The 22658-nt window shown below is 42.8% G+C and overlaps 1 protein-coding gene across 4 annotated transcripts in view; it reads left to right on the forward strand.

Annotated features, from left to right (window-relative positions):
* The window catches only part of AATK (apoptosis associated tyrosine kinase), a 104612-nt gene that overhangs the window by 60196 nt on the left and 21758 nt on the right, over window positions 1-22658 (forward strand). For all 4 annotated transcript variants that reach the window (XM_083148812.1, XM_083148813.1, XM_083148815.1 and 1 more), the window contains 5 exons: window positions 4138-4217; window positions 5144-5262; window positions 10274-10361; window positions 11720-11853; window positions 20579-20663. In XM_083148812.1, coding sequence (XP_083004938.1) covers window positions 4138-4217; window positions 5144-5262; window positions 10274-10361; window positions 11720-11853; window positions 20579-20663 — 506 coding nt within the window. The remainder of the gene's footprint in view (window positions 1-4137; window positions 4218-5143; window positions 5263-10273; window positions 10362-11719; window positions 11854-20578; window positions 20664-22658) is intronic.

Raw genomic sequence — 22658 nt, forward strand, 5'->3', positions numbered from 1 at the left:
ACCTCCCTCTATTATGTCTCCATCCGGTCCTGATGACGTCACAAACTCTGCGATGCGCACCAGCCGATTCGCTCAACAAAATGCACATTCACAATTAAAAACAATCAAACGGAACAGTATTGTGCATACTTGAACAAAGGTATGAAATGAAACTGTTGAAAAAGAGTCAATCAGCAAGCAGAGGCGAAACCTTGATCTTCAATACAATCTGTGATATCGATTAAACACCAAGCTAAAAATAAAAAATATTCTATCTTTCTATCTATATATATATATATATATCTCATATTAAAGGGGACCTGATCAATAATTTTGTACCAGAGGGTCACTAGACTATGGTCCTGTTCCCTAAAATTACGTGGATCAAGTTGTTCATTAGTGATAACTCTCAACTCGATCGACTGTCTTCTGGTCGACCGGTGGGTTGCCATCCTTTCTTTGAAAGTTCTCAAAGTCTTCCCCACGTAGAGGAGACCACATGGACATCTGATGATGTAGATTACCTGGGTACTACAACATGACAGAACATGTTTGATGGGTATTATAACACCTGAATATGGGTGCAAGTAATTTGCAGTTTCAAGATAGCTGCACGTGGTGCAATTAACACACCTGTAGCATCCAGGTTTCTTGGACAGAAAATTGGTACTTATCAAGTTACAGAAGGAGTCTGCCTCATCTAGCGAGGGCCTGGATTGCCAGCCGCCAGAAGGGGACACGCTCACACAAGACGCCTTTCAAAGAGCTCCCCATTGGTTCCCGTCGGTCCCCACCGCCTCCCTGCACCTCCCACCCTGACCATCTCCCTGAAGCCCCCTGTCGCTGAAAGACTTGCACATCTCAGTCAGATGGAGTGCCTCTCCACCGACGATCGCCAGCGGGGACATTCTGTCGATCCCCAGTGCTGAATAAGAGGCATTCCATCTGTATTGAAGCTGAATATATAGTTTTGCACCAGCCATTACTTAAGATTGCGCTGTCTTTGAAAACTGGGTAATAAGGAGCTATGTGCAAATTACTTGAGGGTCCCTCTGTATCATTGGCCACAGGTCTCTAGTGGTTTTGACTATTTTTTTACTGGCACTATTGTATTTATGTACAAAAGGAATTCTAGATGCCATCAAACTTTCTTCAACCTGTTTAGGAACTAAACTTTTTTGCTCTAGGTATTGTCATTACTTTGGCCTTTGCAGCTTATAAATCAGCTATTTTATACCCATTAAGAATTTATTTATCATAATCGTCTGTCTCCTTTTCCATCTCCCGGCTGTCGTTTCCATAATATAGCGCACTAAGGGCCTTATTCTAGTTCACTCTTTCTGACAAAATCCTTCCTAGATGGACACAACCATGTGCACTGAAGGGGGTCAGATGTTACTTGTGCAGAGAGAAATAGATTTGGGTGGGGTTTTACTCCAAAGTGAGAACTATATTGCAGTGTAAAAATAAAGCAGCCAGTATTTACCCTGCACAGAAGCAAAATAATTCACCCAAATCTAATTCTCTCTGCACAAGTAACATCTGCTCCCCTGCAGTGCACATGCTTTTGTCCATCTAAGAAGGATTTTGTCAGAAAGAGTGAACTAGAATAAGGCCCTAAGCCCAAATTTTTTGATGTATGATGTATTGTAGATCATGTTCTGAAGGTGCAAACCTGTATAATATTAGGTTCTATAAAACCTTCCAGCTTACAATCGGCATTGGGTTTTAGCATGTCCTACGACTGTCTGTGTACAATCACTGGTTTTTGTCTGTGAATGTGGTAGTTGTTTCATTGTGTGGGTGGAAAAAGTAGGACCATGTAAGTTGGAGATGGTGCCTTCTTGTACATGGTGGGCTCTGCCTAGACAATGCTTGTAGCTGTGGTGTCATTTCCTCAGTGTGAACAGGAGCGAGTGGGACTGGAATCTAAACTAGGAATTTCATTTTTTTATCTTTTGGAAAACCACAAAATAAGGGGGTGAAGCAACTCACAAAGGAATTATAACAAGCTGTCAAAGAACAGAGCTCTTAACACACAAAGGATCTTTGTCACCCAGCCTGGTCCTCTCCATATTTGCGCTTATGTCATACAGAATGACCCCAGTGTCCAGCATCAGAAGGAGTGTCGGGCTGTGCCAGGCTATACACAATGCCAGTGTTTGTTGCTGGTGTGGTTTGGAATGCACTCCTGGAATTCTAGGGCAAGGTGGTAGGAAGGCAAGCGTGGGAGCAGTGAGGGATGTAAAATGTCACACACAGAACTTGGAGACATAGTGTGTCAAAGTGTAGGGGGTTTGGCATAATTAGCACCCAGACCTGTATTCTTATTTTGCCCTGAACATTTCCATTGCCTCCCTAGATGGTTTGAGGTTTCCATATACAAGTCCAGTAATGTATTTTTTGAATTGTGCTCGCACCTTCTGTCTGATTGGATAAGAGGAAGGCAACATTTAGTCCATTGTTTTGGAACTATGACTTCCAGAATGTCCTGTTTAGGAATTGTATTTCCCAAGCTGGGGGATTGTTGGTTGCCCAAGCTTAAGTTAGTTTATTTGCATCCATTTTTATAGACAATGTAGGAGATTTACTAAGCCTTGCAGAGCGAGACAATGGGCTTCTAACTGCCATTTGACATGTTGTGGGGAAATGACATTTCCGAGCTGATTGGTTGGTACTTTATCTATCGACAAGTTTTGCTAAAGCTCCCTCTTCTATTTTGCTAGCACTGTTGTACAACACTTAACCTTTACTGAGTAATGGTTGGTACATACTGGACAATAATCTGGCCACTTAGCCTGTCCGTTTGTTGCACAGTGTGTACACATCATATGAGCCGCCTGGTAGTCAGAAACCTGACAGATTGTCTCCCGACACCAAGAGCGCTGAATGACAATCATTGGTACTGATAGCGAGCAGATGTCGTAGAACAAATGCGATGTGTACAGACTTTGTGTCACATACTGCAGGCAAAAACATCACTCTATAATCTTCAGGCAAATGTATTGTACTTTTAGGAGCACAGAAGCCGGAAGGAGGGGTTTATACAGGATTGCCTCATGTGGCATTAACATGTTTAAGCCAAGCCGCTGCATACAAAAAAATGCCGCGACTATGCTAATGCATGCGTTCATTTCTGAATCAGGCCCCGAGACCGTTGCCGCTGCATCGTTGTAGTCCCAGCCCTACCACCATATAAGGACTCAGCACTGTGACTTGCTATCCTATCTCAGCTACTTTGCTTTAGAGTTGAAACATAAACTGGGGCAGATTCATAAACTGGGGTTTTATGGGGCAGATGCAAGCCGGAAACTAGCCTGTTGGTGAATTGTTTCTTGCCTATGTTAATACTGTGTATGCTCTGTAGCGGAGTATGGATGATGAAGAGTCACATGTGTTTTGAGCACCACTTCCCGACAGAAGGAATTGGGTTGTAATGGGAGGTTGTCATGTTGGCAATGTGAACATAAGTGCATGCTCTACAAAGTTGCACATAAAGCAAAAATATACGCTTCCGATGCTAAATTTGCAGCAAATATGGGCTACTTCTAGTGTGTACTGATATTTGATAAGCAATAGCAAGCCCCGCACCGTATAGGGGCAGGGCTCACCAAATACAGGATACACGCACCTATGCAAAAAGGAGATTATATACATATTATTGTGAGCAGGCAGGAGTACATGCCCGATTTCCACCCACCTCTCCATCAGGCCAGTTTTAATGCTTGTCACGTGTGGCCCAATAATCATTCCCAAATATTGGCTGTAATAGCAGTTCTAAAAGAATACAAGTAAACCATACTATATATCTTGTGTAAATAATGGCCCCTATAAGGATCACCGCAGCAATTATACGCTCCACTGTTTCAGTCTTTTTACAAACATTTCAACTCTGACCTGAAATCTCTGAGGATCACATAGTATGAGAAATATCTCTGCCTTTTCTCATAAACGTTAACATAGTCAAACCATTACTGCAATTATTACAAATATATACTGTGGACCGCTGCTACCTGTGGACTTTACCTATGAAGCATGTAAAAATGTAGCAAAATCTTATGGTATAAGCCAATAAATGGTTTCATTTGTTAATAAGTTATTTATTTTTATTTTTGAATTAATCATCTGTTTGTACTGTATTGTGCTTTTTTTTTACAGTTCAACTTCTCAAGTCTACAGACTTGGGAAGACAGAGCTTGTTGTACTTGAAGGAAATTGGCCATGGATGGTTTGGCAAGGTGAGCATTCTCTGGTGCCCTCTGCAGGATTTTCTTTGTATTACAGATAAAATACCCAAGGTACAATCAATGTTTGTTTCTTTTTTTATCATCACAATGAAAGATTGAATATGCTTTCTTTTGAGCACAAATAGAACTGAAAATCTAAAATGGAACTGAAATAAAATGCATCACAAACACTAGATTGACCAATTTAAGTTACACCCCCTCCCCCCTCTTTTTCCTTCTCCTTCTCTTGATCTGATTTTAATGTTCAGATTGGCCACACCATTTTCTATTTCCTACTTGCTTATTGCATTATTTACCTTTTTATTTTTGCACTATGTAACATTATAACTTTATTTTTATTTTCGCTTCCCTTTTTTTGTTCTATTTCTACTTGTCTGTTTGTGCTTGCTGTATGACATTATGATTATGCACATAATAAACAATGAAGAAAATAACTAAATAATCGAGAGAGCACACTGCATTGATCTGTTAATTATTTATTCAATAAAAAATAATAAGTATAAATACAGTAATTAAGACACATTACTTCATTTGCACGAAAAATGTATAATAAAATCAAAATGATTATTATTGATGTCCAACAATAACCAAACAATTATAACTCAATTCCCCAATAACTTGGATTAATACATACATTTTATACGTATTCCTTGGTGCTTTTACCCATTTAACGCAAGCTGATGTCTAATTTATAGATGGGGAGCTCCAGATCTTTTTATAATTAATTAATTAATAGCAGGATTAAAAAAGTCTCCACGATGTAGAAGTAATTGAAAAGTATCTCCTTAGTAGAAAATAATATGATGAATTAAATACTAGAGACCTAGGAAGAATTGTATTTTCCCCGAATCTGTCTATATGCTCTACAGCTTGTCCAAGGGAAATAATATTTTTACTTTATTTTTGTGGTTCCTTAGGTGCTTCTCGGGGAGGTGAATTCTGGGCTTACCAGTACCCAAGTTGTGGTGAAGGAACTTAAAGTCAGTGCCAGTGTTCAGGAACAGATGCTATTCCTGGAGGAGACTCAGCCCTATAGGTGAGTTCAAATACTCCTAATCTGGTGGTCCCTTTTGTTTTTGTTTTTTAAATCTCTTCATGGCCGCCATGAAGGCTGGGAAAGCACCACACGCTTGAAAGAAAAGTCACAATTTTGTGTACATACTGTATGTTCAGAAAAGTAAGGTAGTATGCAGCTTACATACAAAAGGTTGCCTTTACATTCTAAGGGGGGTATCCTATTATATCCGATGAAACATTGGGAGCAAAAAAGCATAATATTTAGCAATTTTTTCCCAATGTTTGACCAATATTTTTGTGGGGTATCCAATTAGAACTCTTCAGAGAACATTCAAAGACACACAGCTTCAGTGAAACTGGTGTGTATTCGTTACTGCAGCCCCGAAAAACTGTCGCTTATCAGGGATTTTGTTTCACCTGTCTGAGGTAGGTGGGATTTTTTAATAGAACCAGTCTAATATTAAGATGACTTTTTGGGGATGGAACTAGCCTAATCTGTATTCATTATTCTGTCTTGGAAGCTATGTCGCATGGGCTGTGCTGGCCACTCATGGCACTTGTGGGAGCTTGTCTAAAGGAGTGTGGAAATAGGCACATCACAGACTGTGGACATATAAGGGGATTTTCTGTAACCTATAGTGCCTTGTCAGCAACAATGACCAATAGAACGCTCTTTTGCATATAAAACAGCACAAAATTCCTGTGCTTCAAAACAGATGCAGCTGAATGCCCGTGGCAACCACCAAATGCCACAAGTTATAACGTGAAAAAGACAGGTAGTGCCACCAGTGAGTCCATCATCCATAACTGGACGTTAAGCTATTATTACTGCATTAAGAAATCCTGTCGGCACATTTCCCTCAAAGAAGTGTGATCTGGAAATTAAAGAGTGAAAATTTTAATTTATGATGGATCCAGCTTGTAGGATTTCCTTTAGCCATGTGTTGTAGCCATTCATCAATGAGTCTTTGTAAAAGTGTAATTCCATCTTTTAAATACTGAATCTTTGAAACTGCTGCATGTGTAGGCGACATAATGTCAAAAAGATCTATGATATGAGTCAAAAGTATATCCGTCCTTCTGTTCCAGACTGTATGTACTGTAAGCTCATTTTTCATGCTTTTCTGTTTGTTCCTCTGCAAAATATTTGTTACATCTTATAGGGCAGGATGTACTAAAGGTAAAATGCGGTAAAACCCCCGTTTTACCGCATTTTCCTATGTATCATCACCGGTTCGCCCCGTTTTTGCTATGGGCTTCTTTCGCCGTACGCCGTCCGCGCGCCGCCCCCCCCCCCCTCCCGTCCTCCTTTAACCTCCTCCTCCCCCTGGTGTCACAGCTGGGAGGACATCCGACTTCAGGGGGGGAGAGGAGACGCAGGGGGACGCTGGCAGCCGCCGGGAGGTGACGGAGACCCCCGCAGCCCACATCACAGGTATTGCGGGGGTCTCCGTTACCGCAGCCCGATGCTGGCCGCATATGTTAGTACATATGCGTAGCATCGCGGCGGCTGCCGTGCGAAGGGCGGAGATGTATGTTGATACATCCCGCCCTAAATGAGTCTCCTCCACAATTTATTTATTTATTTACAGTTTCTTATATAGCGCAGCAGATTCCGTTGCACTTTACAGTTGTAGACAGTGATAAAACAAAGTGGGTAACAACAGACAGACTTGGAGGTTAGAGGGCCCTGCTGCAAGCTTACAATCTATGGGGATGTGGCCAAACCTCAGAAAATGCCGTTTCCGTACTGCATATTCACCAAGCCCCAGAAATGCAATAGATAGTATGGCTTGAATGCGGTGGGCAATGCCATCTAAAAATAGTTGCCCCATATAAACCTCTGGGCTTCTATCACACATTTCCGCTAATAGGGTTCCAATCAGATCCCTCCCAGCAACCCTGGCGACATGCATCACTAGATGCATGCACAGATACAGTAGAACCCCAGGTCATAAACTGGTAAGAGCTGTCCTTTGTGATTGTCTTTGTGCATATGCCGGGAATATGCATCCGGTAAGTAGCAAGATGCGATGATTGGTGCATCCCGCCCATGAACTGAGGATGTGTGGACCAACTCTAAGAAGCATTATAATAGACCATTCAGTGGAGGGTGTCAGTCATTTTTATCAACACATTTGTAATGAGCTCTGTATCTATTCAAAATTCGGTTACCACTGTGAAATTAGTATATTGGTGCCAGAAGATGTAATTCGTTTTTTAGACTGTGTGGGTTCTAGACCTTTTGTGTGGAAACCTTTTACGTGTAAACAATTTCTTTTAATTACATTTTATTATAATTGAAAGGGGGCTTCAGGCATTCAAACATGTGCTTGAAATCACAATAGTAATGCTATTATATATCAAGAAATCCAAACTTTGCCCAAAGTAATTATGGCTTTCTTACTTGCTATCTTTAAGACACAAATATTTTTTGTTTACGACACACATGTTTATCTTCCATAATATCACAGTGTACATTTAAACCGCTTTCACACTGCCAAAACGTTTTAAAAACCGGTATTTGTAAACGGTATTTAAAACGGGTTTCACCCTTCACATTGCAGTAGATTACCGTTTTGAATACTGTTTAAGTACCATTCACATCAGTCAACCCGTTTAATTCCCTGAACACATTTCAAGGCAGAATGCAGGGGACAGCCTATCACAGTTCTGGAATCTGTTGTTTTTACTAAATACCGTTTCAGGAAAATTCTCTCACTGCATAAAAAACATCTCTGAAACGTGTAGGACTTTTAAACGTTTTGAAATACCGGTTATCTTTAACCGGTAAATCAACTCTGGCACTTTCCCACTGCAGCCTTAAACGTTTTGAAATAGGAAAAAAGGGCAATATACCGTTTAACAAGTGCGGTGTGAAAGGGGTATTATGTGACTTTCTGCATAGGTGCACTAGATGATATTTTAATTGCCTGGTTACAAATATAAATATATGTGCTGAAGCTCCCAGCATCAGCTTCCTCTATTCTGACTACACTATACTGTTCAAAATCCAATGTCTTTCTGGATTGCAAAATGTAATAGCTTTTTGCATGGTAGTATTAAATATAAGCCCTAAAGCTGGGTACACATAATATGATTTTATTTACTAATATGGCTATACAGTATATGGCAGGTTGGCCAGAGAATTGTTGATTGTGTGTGTGGTACCAGTCTGGCAGTCTGTTGGAAACCTGTCGACATGAACACAGATTTAGGGCCAGATGCACTAAGCTTCAAAAGTGATAACATGGAGAGTGATAAACAGCCAGCCAATCAGCTCCTACCTGCCATGTCACAGACTGTGTTTGAAAAATGTCAGGTAGTAGCACTAGCATGTGCTGCACCTGCTGTGTTGGTCTCATTGTTTTAGCATTGTTCTGAGAGATCTGCCTCATGTCTGCCTGCACTTTATCAGCCATGTGCGTGTTTGTATTTAAATTGGATATGACATGAATTTCCCCAGCTCATCAGAAGATGAATAAAAGTCAATAGTGCAGGGGAAGGCAGCATGTTATGGGGAAAAAAAACAGCGAAAAACAGTGCAAAGTTGTGTATGATGGAGGGAAAAGTCATTTCTTTTTACTTTAAATTCACAACATATAAGGTAAAAAACGTTGTTTTTAACCAAGGACAAACATATAAAAATCACAAAATAGTAAATAATAAGCACAACAATGATACAATAAATGTAGTAAAAATGTAATATTCCTTCAAGCGTGCAGTCATTTTTCTCTGTTTAGGAAATGATATATTGGTCTGCAATATTAAAAATAAGGGTGCTGATCACATTATCTATGAAAAGACAACTGAGCTTCCCGGTTAACTTATTCAGTACCTTAATAGGTTGACGTGGGTCCACTGTCATAAGTGTAATAGTGTACAATGCGCCCGTCCGGCACTTGATGATCCATGCAGGGATTTCTGACTTTTTGACTGAGATTGATGCTTTATGGTGGATGTAGAATAGTTTTGCCATCGAATGTCAAGAACCAGATGGTTTCCCTCCATCGATGTCGAGCATAAACAAATATTTTCTTTTTTTCACCAAGGTTCTGGGACACTGAACATAGCTCCACCCCCTACACCAGTGAAGCCCCACCTCCATATTTTGAATGGCCCACAGCCCAATCCTTGAAAGAAAATGGATGACCATCAATAGGTAAAACATTGATGGTCATCCATTGCATAGTATGCCACTAATAGATGGCCAGTTGCACTATTGCCATCGATGACCACCATCGATGGCAATGGCAACGGCAACGATGGCCATCCCTACCATATACAGATGGAGACAGCTGCATTTCAAATATGGCAGCAGCTGTGAGCCAAAAAGGGCTTGTGGACCAGCAACCACTCAGGAGCCTCCAGCTCCTGAGTGGCTGCTGGTCTGCCAGCTTTGATTTGCTCAAGGCTGGTGCCATATTTGAAATGCTTCTGTACATGGCTGCTGCCCGGCTGCCACCAGAGGCATCATTACGGGGTGCCAACCACACCCATGTGTCACCTTATAACGGGGTGAAACCAATTGCTGCACTCACTTCCTACCCGCTGCGAACCCTCTGCCGTACGCAGCCTCTGTTGGCTTAAGAATCATTTAAATTTAAAATGCTGCACCGGCCGCCAGCCAATCAGAGCTCGTGGGCTGACAGCCTCGGTCAGTGATTGGCTGCCAAGCCGCGAGCTCTGATTGGCTCATGAGCCGACACCATATTTAAAATGGCCTCCAGAGAAATCAAGGAGTGGGAGTAGCGCGATCTGGGCTCTCCCAACAGAAGAACAAGAGGCAGGGACGGCGAGTATTTACTATTATTGGAGGTGTTCTGTATATAGCACTGTGGTTTTGGGGTCATTATGCGATATATATGGTGTTACGGCACTAACCAATATCATTTCAGTTTTTTTATTGATAGAAGCCCCCACAGACCTTTATATGGCCCTGCATATTTACAATGATCACTGTTTCTTAGCAACATGATGATAGTGAATTATGATCACATTGTATGCTTGTACCTTCTGTCTCTACTCAGAGTACTCCAGCACCCCAACCTGCTTCAGTGTCTGGCCCAGTGTGCTGAGATCACCCCCTACCTCCTGGTCATGGAGTTCTGCCCACTGGTGAGTGCAGTGCATTAGGCACACAGTTACGTAGAGGCCAATACACTCTGCCAAGATCTGATTGCTCAAAGAGATCCTTTAGCATCTTATGTAACCTGAGTGTTACAGTGTTTATGAAAATATAGGTGTGTCTTGTTAAATAGCTGCAGTGATCTTGATTCATTTGCTCATGTAGCAATTAACAGAACATTGAACAAATTGTGACATGTATTGCTATAGTACTGCAAATTAAGTATTTAAATACATATCTGTTTGATTAAGCGTAGTAGGAACTTGGATGACGCTTCAGAAATTGTTAATTATATGTGTGCCACATAAACTTTGCCCATCTGTCGTTGGAAATGAAGAATAAGCAGAAAGCTCCCTTGCATCACACCCAAACACCGGCTTCTCGTGCATTGATGACCCAGTTCCCCTCCTTCCCCTAGAGCCCCAAAACTGCTGCCTGCCAGCTGGTTAAGAACATTATGATTGAAGTTGGCAGCATACAAACGCGCATGATGATGACTGATAGGAGTTGGGAGGATACGTGAGAGTTACAATGGAGAACCTCACTTGCTGTATTAAGCAGATTTGGCCATATTGGGAATTGATAGATAACTGCATTAAAATATGCATTAAAAATCTCCTACTTTTCCATTCTTTTCACTATTTCACTATTTCAAAATGGACTGGAGGGAAATGTCTGTGCATTAAGAAAACTGGAATTTTTTTCTAATTTGGGAACCTTCCTTTAGTACGCATCAAATTTGGAACTGTTGTCGCTGCACACTATGGTATAAAAGCTTTAACATAGAAACATGGAATTTGGAATTTAGTTTTCTGGCAGACCCCCCCTCCTCAAATTGAATTGTAATGTGTCCCTTCCCCCCCTTTCTCCACTTTCATTCCTCTTTTTTTAATGTTCCCATGGTTACTATTTGAAATCACTACTTGTTATATTGTGCAACTTTTTGGGATATCTCTGGTATAGTTAGATCAAAAATGGGCATTATTAAAATATAAACAAAAATCAGGTATCCGTGACAGTATTGTGAAGCATGTGCGAAAATGCCCCGATAGGTTTGTCCTGATCCAGCAAAACCTACCACTCAAGGGGTTAAGGGCCAGATGTATCAAGCTTCAAAAAGTGATACAATGGAGAGAGATAAACAACCAGTCAATCAGCTCCTTACTGTCATATTTCAAACCCAGCCTGTCAAATGGCAGTTAGAAGCTGTTTCACTTTTTGAAGCTTGATACATGTATTCTCTAGTGTTTTTAGTATTGAGTGGCGTTTAATCCAGACTAGTTTATACAGTATGTAATACAGTATGTTTAGTTCAGGCAGAATTTATAACGCAAGGTTTTGTGTGCAGGGGGACCTGAAAGGATATCTACAGAGCTGTGCTGCTACGGAGTCCACAGCACCTGACCCCCTGACCCTGCAGAGGATGGGTTGTGAGATGTGCTGCGGGCTGCTCCACCTTCACAAGCATAATTATACGCACAGGTGAGTAATCATGTACTATCATTTATATGGAAATAAGCAGAATCTTTGTGCTGTCCTGCATCATATTTCCTATTTTGTGTGTAATGATCCACCTTAAGAACTTTTTTTATTGATTTTATCTCCAGTGGATGCCCATCCTGGCTTTATCTTATGTTTACCACATCTCTTGCACAATACAGCTCCCAGTGTACTATTTTACATGTTGTTGTTTTTTTTTTTGTCTTCCTTGTTTGTCTCCCATCTGTGTGCTCACCACAGCCTTCTCCTAGACTCAGTATTATCTCTTGCGCATCTGTGGACGCCTCTTGGTTTGTCCCCTGGAACAATATCCTGATGCTGAATGAGTGGGACATGCAGGCTCCAGCATCAGTGATTTTGTTGCAGGCGGCACTCACTGCTCCTGGTGTCTTGGACGGCAGCGTGACTTTGCCCAGCGACGCTCATCATTTGTGTGCCTTGTATTTTTTTATTTCCTCTCTGTGAGGGCTGAGATCAGTCTTCTGTGTCCTGCAGCTTCTCTGCCGCCATTAAACCCTCCCTTCCTCTCCCTTAATGTAGCTCCTCCATTTTACTCCCCTCTGCCTCTTCTGCTCTTCTCTTTCTGTGTCACGTTCTCAACCATCTCAGCTTAACATAGGATCTTGGTAATACTGATAGTAAAGTTTTTTTTTGTTATTTTTAGCTTTGTGCATCCTTTTAAGGAACAACTAATAAGTGTCTATAAATTATTTATGATATAATGTACATCCATTCTGGGTCATCAGTGATCCTGGTTTATTATAGATAGGAAATAACCTTATCCTGTTTATTTAACCCCTTCACTGGTAATCCCGAGAATTTTCCGGGCTAAGCCTTAATGTTCAGGCTGGCAAGCCTGGAAAATTCTCGGATTTGCCAGCGATTAGCGCCGGGCAGCGCTGCTGAGTTCATCGCTGAACTCAGGCAGCTTCAGCGCTGCCCTGCTCCCTCCCCTCCATCGCGCCCCCAGCTCACCCCGCCCCCCGGCTGTTACATTACAGCCTGCAGCGCCGGCTTATGACAAGCCGGGTCGCAGCATATAGGGACGGGGAGCCGGGCCGGGCTGCGGCTGATTGACTGTTCAGCGGCGCTGCCCGGACCCAGGGAGGCAGTGGTGTTTTTTTTTTAAGGGAGCGCTCCCCATAAAAAAACTCACCCAGTGGGGAGCGCTCCCAAAAAAAAAAAAAACACCACTGTAGGGGTTAAACCTTATCCAGGTCATTTACACCTCATGTAATGTTATAGGTTGACCTTAATGGCCTTAGCCCCCATACACATGGGGCAACTGTTTTCTGTGCTAAGCGATCTAGGTTAGCACAGATCGCTCAGCACATGTCGCTATGCCCCTGCTATGCACCAGCGATGTGAGCTGAGCGATCTGAGCTAACCTAAAGTTTGCCTATTAGCGCTTCCTAGGAGAACTCAGATATTTAGTGCATGCACTGAATATCTAAGCCGCCAATGGCGACATGCTGGGCCGCATTTCGTCATTGTTATGGGCTGTACACACGGAGCAATCCGAAATTCATTTCTAAGCTATCTAATAAAATCTAGTCAGATCGCTTAGAAAATAGGTGAAATTGCCAAGTGTGTAGGGGGCATTAGGTCTTCTTTCAACCACACCAATTATGTTACTTTGGGGGTTTGCACCAGGGACCCACGAAAACACTGGGTGCACCCAGGAAAATACTGAGCCTCCCCAATGCGAATGCAGGTCTGCCGGGGTCGGGCGGCTGACGTCACAGGATGTGAGCCGCCCGCCCCGTTCTTGGACCGGCTGCCTCAAATATTGGTCAGGTGAAAAATAATTTGATGGTCGGCGGATTTCGCCCCCATACGCTATCCTACGAATAGATATTTATGCAAAACATCCATTCACAAAGCGGCAGGGATGTGTGGCCCGTGGCAAGGGGCGGGTGGTATTAGATGGCTGGCTAAGCAGCGATTTTTCGCTCCTTAGCGAGTCAACCAGAATCACCCCCTTGGTTTTGTTAATGGAAAAACCATGTGCACTGCAGGTGGGGCTGATGTAACATGTGCAGAGAGAGTTAGATTTGGGTGAGGTGTACAAAAAAATCTATATTGCAATGTAAAAATAAATCTACCAGTATTTACCCTGCACAGAAACAAAATAACTCGCCCAAATCTAGCTCTCTCTATATGTTACATTTGCCCCACCTGCAGTGCACATGGTTTTGTCCATTAGCAAACCAAATTTGCTCTGCAAACCAACCTGAACATCCCCTTTGTTACTATCAATCTATATTACTATTGTAAAGCGCAACGGAATGTGCTCCGCTATATAAGAAACTGTAAAAAGAAATAAATATTGCTTTTAATGTCAATTGCTTCTCTTTTAGACAGCTCCTTTCAATTCCATCCTGATCATCTTTGCAACCAAAGAAATTTTTTTTTTTTTAGAATTTACGTGATTGCCTATTTTATACAATTTGAGGTTTTTATTGTTTATAGAAAAAGATGTTCAAAACATACATTTCACTTACCACAGAGACATGAGATTTATTTTTCTGCTTATTTTATTATTATTCTAGGTAATTGTTTCTCAATTTTTTTAATACAAACACATACACACACAAATGGGGTAAGGTGAGTCAATCTTTACTTATGTTGTGCCTTTTGGCAAGGGAAAATGAGACCAAAATAAATATAGCTACTGTACCTTTTTTTTTTCCAGCTGTTTAGGGTTAAATTGACCAACTGACTCTTTTATTATATATATATATATATATATATATATATATATATATATATATATATATATATATATATCAATCAGACCAAATTAAGTTTTATCATTCAAACAATGAAGCGGTTTTCATACATACATCAGTTTGGGTTTTCAGTAATTATTCAATGTTACACCCATCAACTTTGCTGTGGAATATGAAGTGCTGCTCCCTTCTTGTTTGTTCCTCCTGTCTGTTGAGGTAGATTATTCAGCATTCACATTGAGGGATATTTATCAAAGCTTGGAGAGAGAAACTACAAAAACAGCTACTTTCATTTTTCAGGCTGTGGGCAGATGCACTTAGCTTCAAAAGTGATAAAATGGAGAGTGATAAAGAACCAGCCAATCAGCTCCGAACTCCCATGTCACAGACTGTGTTTGAAAAATGTCAGGCAGGAGGTGATTGGTTGGTTGTTTGTCACTCTCCATTGTATCACTTTTGAAGCTTAGTGCATCTGGCCCTGTGGGGAAGATGTATGAAGCAGTGATAAGGTAGGAGAAGCAGTGGCGTAACAATAGCACCGCAGTCCCTGCGGTCGCGGGGAGGCGCAGTGTAAGTGCGGGCGCGGGGAGCTGCGGTGCTACTGTAATGCCCCCACTGCCCCGCAGCTTTTCCTGTATTTGCTGCGGGGGTCCCGGCTCCCGTCCTGCCTTCATTCTGAGCCTATGGAGACGGACCATCATAAAATATCCGCCCCCCCATATAGCAGACTGTTCTCTGAAACTGTCTGCTGTATTGGGGCGGACATTTTGTGATGGTCCATTCTTCATATCACCAGAATGAAGCCAGGATGGGAGCTGGGACCACCGCAGCGCTGACAGGCATCCCAGCTCCCACCCGCACCGATGACATCCCGGCTGCCACCCGCATCGTTGACAGCCGGACTTCTCAGTATGTAAGTACATATGTGGCCGGTGGCGGGCAGGCTGGCGGCGGGACGCGGGGGGGGGGCACCAGAAACCCTTTGGCGGGGGGGGGGGGGGGGGGCGCAAAATTTGAAGTTACGCCACTGAGGAGAAGTGATAAAGTGCCTGGTACTTTATCATCGCCCAATCAGCTCCTTACTGTCCCTTTTTAAACCCAGCCTGTAACTTAACAGTCAGGAGCTGATTGGCCGGTGATAAAGCACTTCTCCCTTTTCACCGCTTCATACTTCTACCCATCAGTTTGAAAAACAACAGTAAGGAGCTGATTGGAACTTTATCTCTCTCGACTTTCTATCCAAGCTTTAATAAATGACCTCCTTTGAAGAAAATATGCCATATCATTTTCAAAGTAGGTTTCTCTTTGCAAGTGCTTCCCCCAGATTTTTCTGAGAAACCTTGCACCCCCTCCGTCCGGACCCCACCGTCCATAATTTCATACTGGCTCAATTTACCCCACAGCCACCATGTTGGAAAGAACTGCTAATCTTTAGCTACATGATTCACATGCATTTATACACTGGCAGATAACTAACATGTATGATATATATTTTTAGACCTGGATAAATTAGCTTTGGCACAAGTCATACCTAGCATGTAGAAAATTGACTATGACATGATTTTTTGTGTGTGTGTGTGTGTGTATATAGAAAACATACTTGCAAAGTTATGTGCTCCACTCCATCACAGCCAGATAGTAATGACAGGTTCTTCATGAATGTAGGGTCACATGACACTGCAAGTGTGCAGTTACCTAGATACAGGAGAGGGCCAACCTACCCACTGACTCATTTTTACACCACTCTCTACCCTATACCATTTTATGTATTGCTGTAGCTGTTGCTAGTGATTGCATTACCTTTTGCGTGAAGCAGCAGTCAGACAGTAAAAAGGCAGCTAAGGTCTCTGCAATATAACTATAAACATGTTGCTTTACCCGCAAGCTTTACACTTATTTTACCTGTGTTGATATCCTGGCCCAACTGTGTCACTGTACGTCTGCTCTATTAAAGAAGCTCCTCAGTCATGAAATAAAAACATACTTCAGAGGAATGAGAGAGAGAGGATAGTGGACATACTGTATATAAACACTCCAGATATTTCATGGAAATGATTCAGCTGCTATTATACTGTACAGTATTTCTTTGCAACATGTGAAACTGAGATGCAATTGTATATAGAACATTGGGCATATTTCCCACATGCAGAGCTACAGGAAAGCACTGGAAGTCAAACAATACAGTAGAATCACAGATAAGTTACTTGCATATGTGCACAAATGATACATTATATCAGTGTATCAAATGCAGGTATCCATTATACACTTCATGGGAGATGCTGATATTTCATTTGACCTCACACTGGTTTCTGACATGTAGGAAAGCAGCTGTTATAGAATGTAGACCGCTTACTGCACCCCTTCTGTACTGGTTCACTGATATTTAAAATCATTATTTTGCTCTGCCTCTGTGATAAAAAATCTGTCATGTACTGAATATATTTAGATTGTGTGGCACAGACAATGACTGATAGACTGCTGGTTAAAACAGGTGGTGGCTCATGCCACATATAATTGGGTCTATCACAATAATACAGCGTAAGCTCACAACGTGCCCCATTGTGACATCAGATAAGAACCACCTGGCCCATCTGCTTATCCTTTCTATATCCGTAATAACAGACCCTACCTGACCCTTTGTAGATTTATTTTTAAGATATAACTTTTTTGTTACTAACAAGTTCTTTGTAGAGTGCCGGTATGTTGTGTACTACTGGAGGGAGGTAGGTTCAAGGGAAATCTGAGGAAAAATTACTTCACAGAAAGGGTAGTGGACAAGTGGAATAGCCTCCCATCAGAGGTGGTAGAGGCAAATACAGTAGATAAATGTAAACATACGATGGCTAAACCTAAGAATATCCGTACAAAGAAATAAGGATCAGATAGGATATAATGGTAACAATATGGTTAAATAAGGAGCAGACTAGATGGGGCGAATGTTTAATGCATCCTATCAATCCCTGCTCACCTTATTGTCTTCAATTGTTTAAAGCACAGACAAACATAGTCATCAGAAGCCAATTACCTTCTGGGTATGAATCATTAAGTCTACAGCAGTTAGGTCGACATGCATTGGGTCGACGCCATTAGGTCGACATGCAGAAAGGTCGATATGGGTGTAGGTCTACATGAGCAAAGTCGACAGTCAAAAGGTCGACATGGGGTTTTTCACTGTGCTTTTGACACCGTCGACATGGACACTAAAACGTAGCACCGCATCCCCTTGCATGCTTCGGGCACGGTGACTCGCTGCACTTGGCACACTATCTTATTCTCCCACCATACCCTAGTGGATGGTAGGGCATGAAATACCACCTGCCGGCTCCAAAAACAGTGAAAACCCTCATGTCGATCTTTTTGACAGTCGCCCTTGCCCATGTCGACCTAATGCTTGTGTCGATCTAATGACATGTCAACCTACACCCATGTCGACCTTTCTGCATGTCAACAGAATGCTTGTCGACCTAATGACTGTATCCCTTACCCAGAGCCAGATTAAGGTCTAAATGGGCCTGGAGCTGAAAATGATTAAGGGCCTATTATGCGCAATAATAGGGGTTGTGGCCAGCACCTAATAATGTGGGGTGTGTGACCAGTGTTCTGGTTGAGTGGTCTGCTCATGGGTGTGTCTCTATTTTTGTAAATACTTTCAACTAATTATATATGCCTGGAAAAAGCAGGGGGCTGACATAGGAAAAATGCAGGGAGATATCCAAAGGTGCACCCGCAGGATGCCGATGTCCTAAGATCCTAAGATACTTGCGGGGTGAGGCGGCACTCCAGTCATAAAAAAAATACTGAAAGCCAAAACTTGGTAGACAACATTTCAGCACCTTTTATGTGGTCATCTAAGTTTACCACACCATATACCGGGATGCAGTCAATATGCCGGCGGTCGGAATCCTGGTGGTCGAAATACCGATGCCGGAATCCCGACCACCGCAATGCCAGCACTTTGTCCCTCTGTGGGTGTCCCACAGAGGGAAAATAAAATAGTGTGCCGAGCATAGCAAGGCACCGTGCCCTCTGCTTGGTGAGTGCAGCGAGCCCGAAAGGGGGAGCGATCCACAGCCCCCCCTTGTCGGCATTGCGGTGGTCGGGAGTCCGGCGTCGGTATTTCGACCGCCAGCATATCATACCGGACCCCATATATCCCTTAGAAAAATCATGCAACACAATAGTAACCCCTTTATACTGTACACACCCCATTTATACACATTATGCCACATGGAATGAGAAAAAAATTCACACTGACTGAGCCAAAATTCACACTATTGTTCACGGATTGAGTCAAAATTCACATTATGCCACACAGATTAAGGCAAAATTCACATTCTGCCACATGGATTGAGCCAAAAAACAAACTATACCAAACAGATTGAGCAATAATGCACATTATCATTCATAAACGGGCATTGCGCACCAAAGGTGTGCATTAAAAATTACACCAAAATATCCATTACATGTTAAACCACACACCATAATGTCCATTACGTATTAAGCCAAACACCATAATGCCTATTAAAAATTATGCTACATAAGTGCTGCTTACCTATATGCTCATTGCCAGAGTTTCCATGCTCATTGCCATGTGGGATTACATGCTCATTGCCAAGGGGGAATACATGCTTGTGGTAACTGAGAGACAGCCGCCGCCAGGCAGAAATGACAGCCATTGACAGCCGGACAGAGAGCAGGGGGCTGCCCGGCTGTATTCAGAGCAATGTAGGTCCCAGCTATTTGATATAATACCCCTTTCACACCAGAAAATGCAGGGATTTACCCAGGAATATTGACCCAGGATCATGCAGGGACATTCCCGGACTGGCCCCTTTTACACCAGCCTAGTTCCTGCATTTTCTGGCGTGAGGAGGAGAGAAAACTACCCTCCCCCCTTTAAACAACCAGCTATATCTTCAGAACCAACTGACCCATTTACACGAGGGATTCAAATTATTTTCAAATGAATTTGGTCCTGTGAAACTGGGCAATTTGGTTCCAGAGAAATCTGTCCTCAAACAACATGAACAGCCATGAAATGACATTTCAAAAATGAAAAAAAAAATAATAATAATAATCGGTTTACACAAAATATCTCTAGAACCAATGAACCCATATGGACCAGCCTGGTATCAGATTGAAGGCCCAGCAATTTCGGTTAGACTGAGATCAACCTTGAGCTTCTGTGATGCCGTTGGAACCAGGTGGGAGTCGGAATTTGCGGGTCTCATGTTATCCTATGGGAAAAACGTTCTGGCTTTGCCTGGCAGTATCTCCGGTTCCCGGGGGGGCTAGAGACGCAGGCTGGGCTCGTTGGAAAGCCCTGACCCTTAGCTACAAAATGGGCATATTTAGAGAGTGGGCCTGGAGCTGTAGCTCCATCAGGCCCATTGTTAATCCGGTTCTGCCCTTACCTGCCAGTCTGCCTTTACACTTTTGGAGAAAACCATAGCACTCCGAGGAAACCTACACAAACATGAGAGCATGAAAGGTCCTTAGCAATCTTTCCCTGGTCAGAATAGGACCCTTGCAGGGCAGTGTCTTATTGTTGGTGAGGATGAGTGATGCTCCTAGCTGTTGGTCCTCAATGTCGGTGGCAGCTGGTGTGAGATATTACTATGCAGTGCAGCACTGATGTGTGGAATATAGCTGCACAAGGCAAGGTGTGCTCAAGTTCATTTACATTATAAAACACCAACCCTCTTGCCCATTGCACAAATCACCAATGCATGTGGAGCTCACTGTAGAAATGTTGCATGGAAAAATAAAAATCAGTATATTGGGTGTGACTATGGTGGGCCATTTAGCTTATCTAATGGCCCTAATGGCATGGTTCTGGAAGCTGTTTGGCTGGGTTGTATATGCCTGATATATCTCTATATGTGTGTGAATTTAATTCAATGGAATCTACAAAATAAAAATGACATCTTCCCTGCAGTCTATATGACAGTTCTTCTTTCCCGTCTAATATGTAGTGACCTCGCTCTACGGAACTGCCTCTTGGCTGCTGACTTGACAGTGAAAATTGGAGACTATGGCCTGGCACATTCCAAGTATCGGGTAAGCGACATCTTCTACAGTAGGAGGAATCTTTAGTGTGAAACGAATCTGGATTTCTCCATTAAACAAATGGGTTTTATTTGTATTATTTGGTGCCAGATTATGCTGTATATTTGTGTGGCCCATGATGTTACATTCAGTGTCTGATTCAGAGTAAGCAAAAAAAAAAAAAAAGCAATTTGCTTCTGGCACAAACCATGGGCATGATTCAGGTCAGAGTCACGCAGAAGTTGTTTGCACCAGGGGGTCTGCACTTGCGCATATATGCACATGTGCAGACCCCCACTATCGGACACAGGGCCGAATTTGGACCCCATGTTACAAAAGGGGTGCAAATGCAATTATTTATTTGCAGGGAAAATACTGGCTGCTTTTGCATGTAGCTAACAAATACTGGGCAGCTATGTTTGTACACTGAAATTATAAATTAAGCTAGGACACACTTCCTCCTGACTATAGATCTCTCTGCTCATTTGAAATCTGCCCCACCTGCAATGCAACATACTGTAGCTTTAACAAACTGCTTCTTTTTTTTTGCCTTGTTGCTAACTGTGAAACAAGTGCTCAGAGCTTGGTTGATGGTATAAGAATGTGCTACTAAAAAGCGAACTTCATATTACAGTTATATTGCTATGCTGGCATGGTGAAGCTGTCACTTTTTGTGGTCATGTCAGCCATAAGGTGCCTGATAATGAAGTGTACTGTAGCCTATTGGCCTCCATGTGGAGGGTACTTGTAGCAGATAGTGGATGTGGTGCATTGCGGTGAGCAGCATTTAATAAACAACTCTATACTCTGCAGCGAGAGTCTATCAGAGATCATTATAAGAATGTTCCAGATGGAACTTTATAAGACCCTTCCATTAACAGTAACCCATGGTGGTTTTTAGAGATGGGTCATGGTGTGGCAGCTATGCCAGAACATGCCTTTGCAGCATATACTCTGCACTGTACCTGTTTCTATCAAGCTTTTGTGCTATTGCCTCGGAGAGATGGGTATTGAGTCACCTGGTTTCTTCATGACACCATCATTGTAGCGCAGTGCAGAGTATTTGCTCTAACTACAGTACAGTCACACATCACAGGTGACCAGGTGCACACCAGACACTATACAATTACTATAACAAATAATTGGTTCCCCCTTGAAATTAAAGGATAATAAAACTCAAATTTAAGTTATATAAAAAGTAATTATTGGCTTTTACAACTATGGGGAGAACTCCGTACAGGCCCATACACACTGGACGACTTTGAGTTGAAAGTCGCTCAAAACAGCATGTTTCAGCGGCTTTCAGCTCAAAGCCGCCCAGTGTGTATGCCAAGAAAACCGCTCATCTGCTGGTATTACCTGCAGATGAGTGGGTTTGAGGACGGCTTTGCATAGCTCTGCGTTTTGCAAAGCCGTCCGTCCCCTGCTGTCGGCACCGGGCAGGGGGGAAAGAGGCTCAGTGTGTATGCACTGAGTGGCTTTCTCCCCAGTGACGATAGCGATCATCGCTGTCCATACACGCTGGGCAAGATTGCCCAGTGTGTATGGACCTTTAGGAAGCAAAATCTTTCTCGACTGTGCAAAACCAAACTGCAGTATAAATCTAGCCCAGCAAAACCCAGACCACACACCGCCGTCGCGGGGGTACCTGTACACGGAGTGATCCGTGCTTAATTTCTAAGCAATCTAGTCAGGTCTCTTAAGGTCCATATGCACTGGGCGACTATGCCCAGCGTGTATGCACAGCAATGATGTCAATCATCGCTGGGGGGAAACCCGCTCAGCACATACACACTGAGCGGCTTTCTCCCTGCCCGGTGCCGACGGAGGGGCGAGGACGGCGTTGCATAGCACAGAGCTATGCAAAGCCGTCCTCAACGCCGCTCATCTGCTGGTATTACCAGCAGATGAGCGGCTTTCCCGGGGATGATGCGGGAGCGCACAGAAGCGCTCACCGCCGGGGCATACACACTGGGCGGCTTTGAGCTGAAAGCAGCTCAAACAGGC

Source organism: Crinia signifera, chromosome 6 (genome assembly GCF_055691185.1).
Source record: "Crinia signifera chromosome 6, ASM5569118v1, whole genome shotgun sequence".
NCBI lineage: Eukaryota > Metazoa > Chordata > Amphibia > Anura > Myobatrachidae > Crinia > Crinia signifera.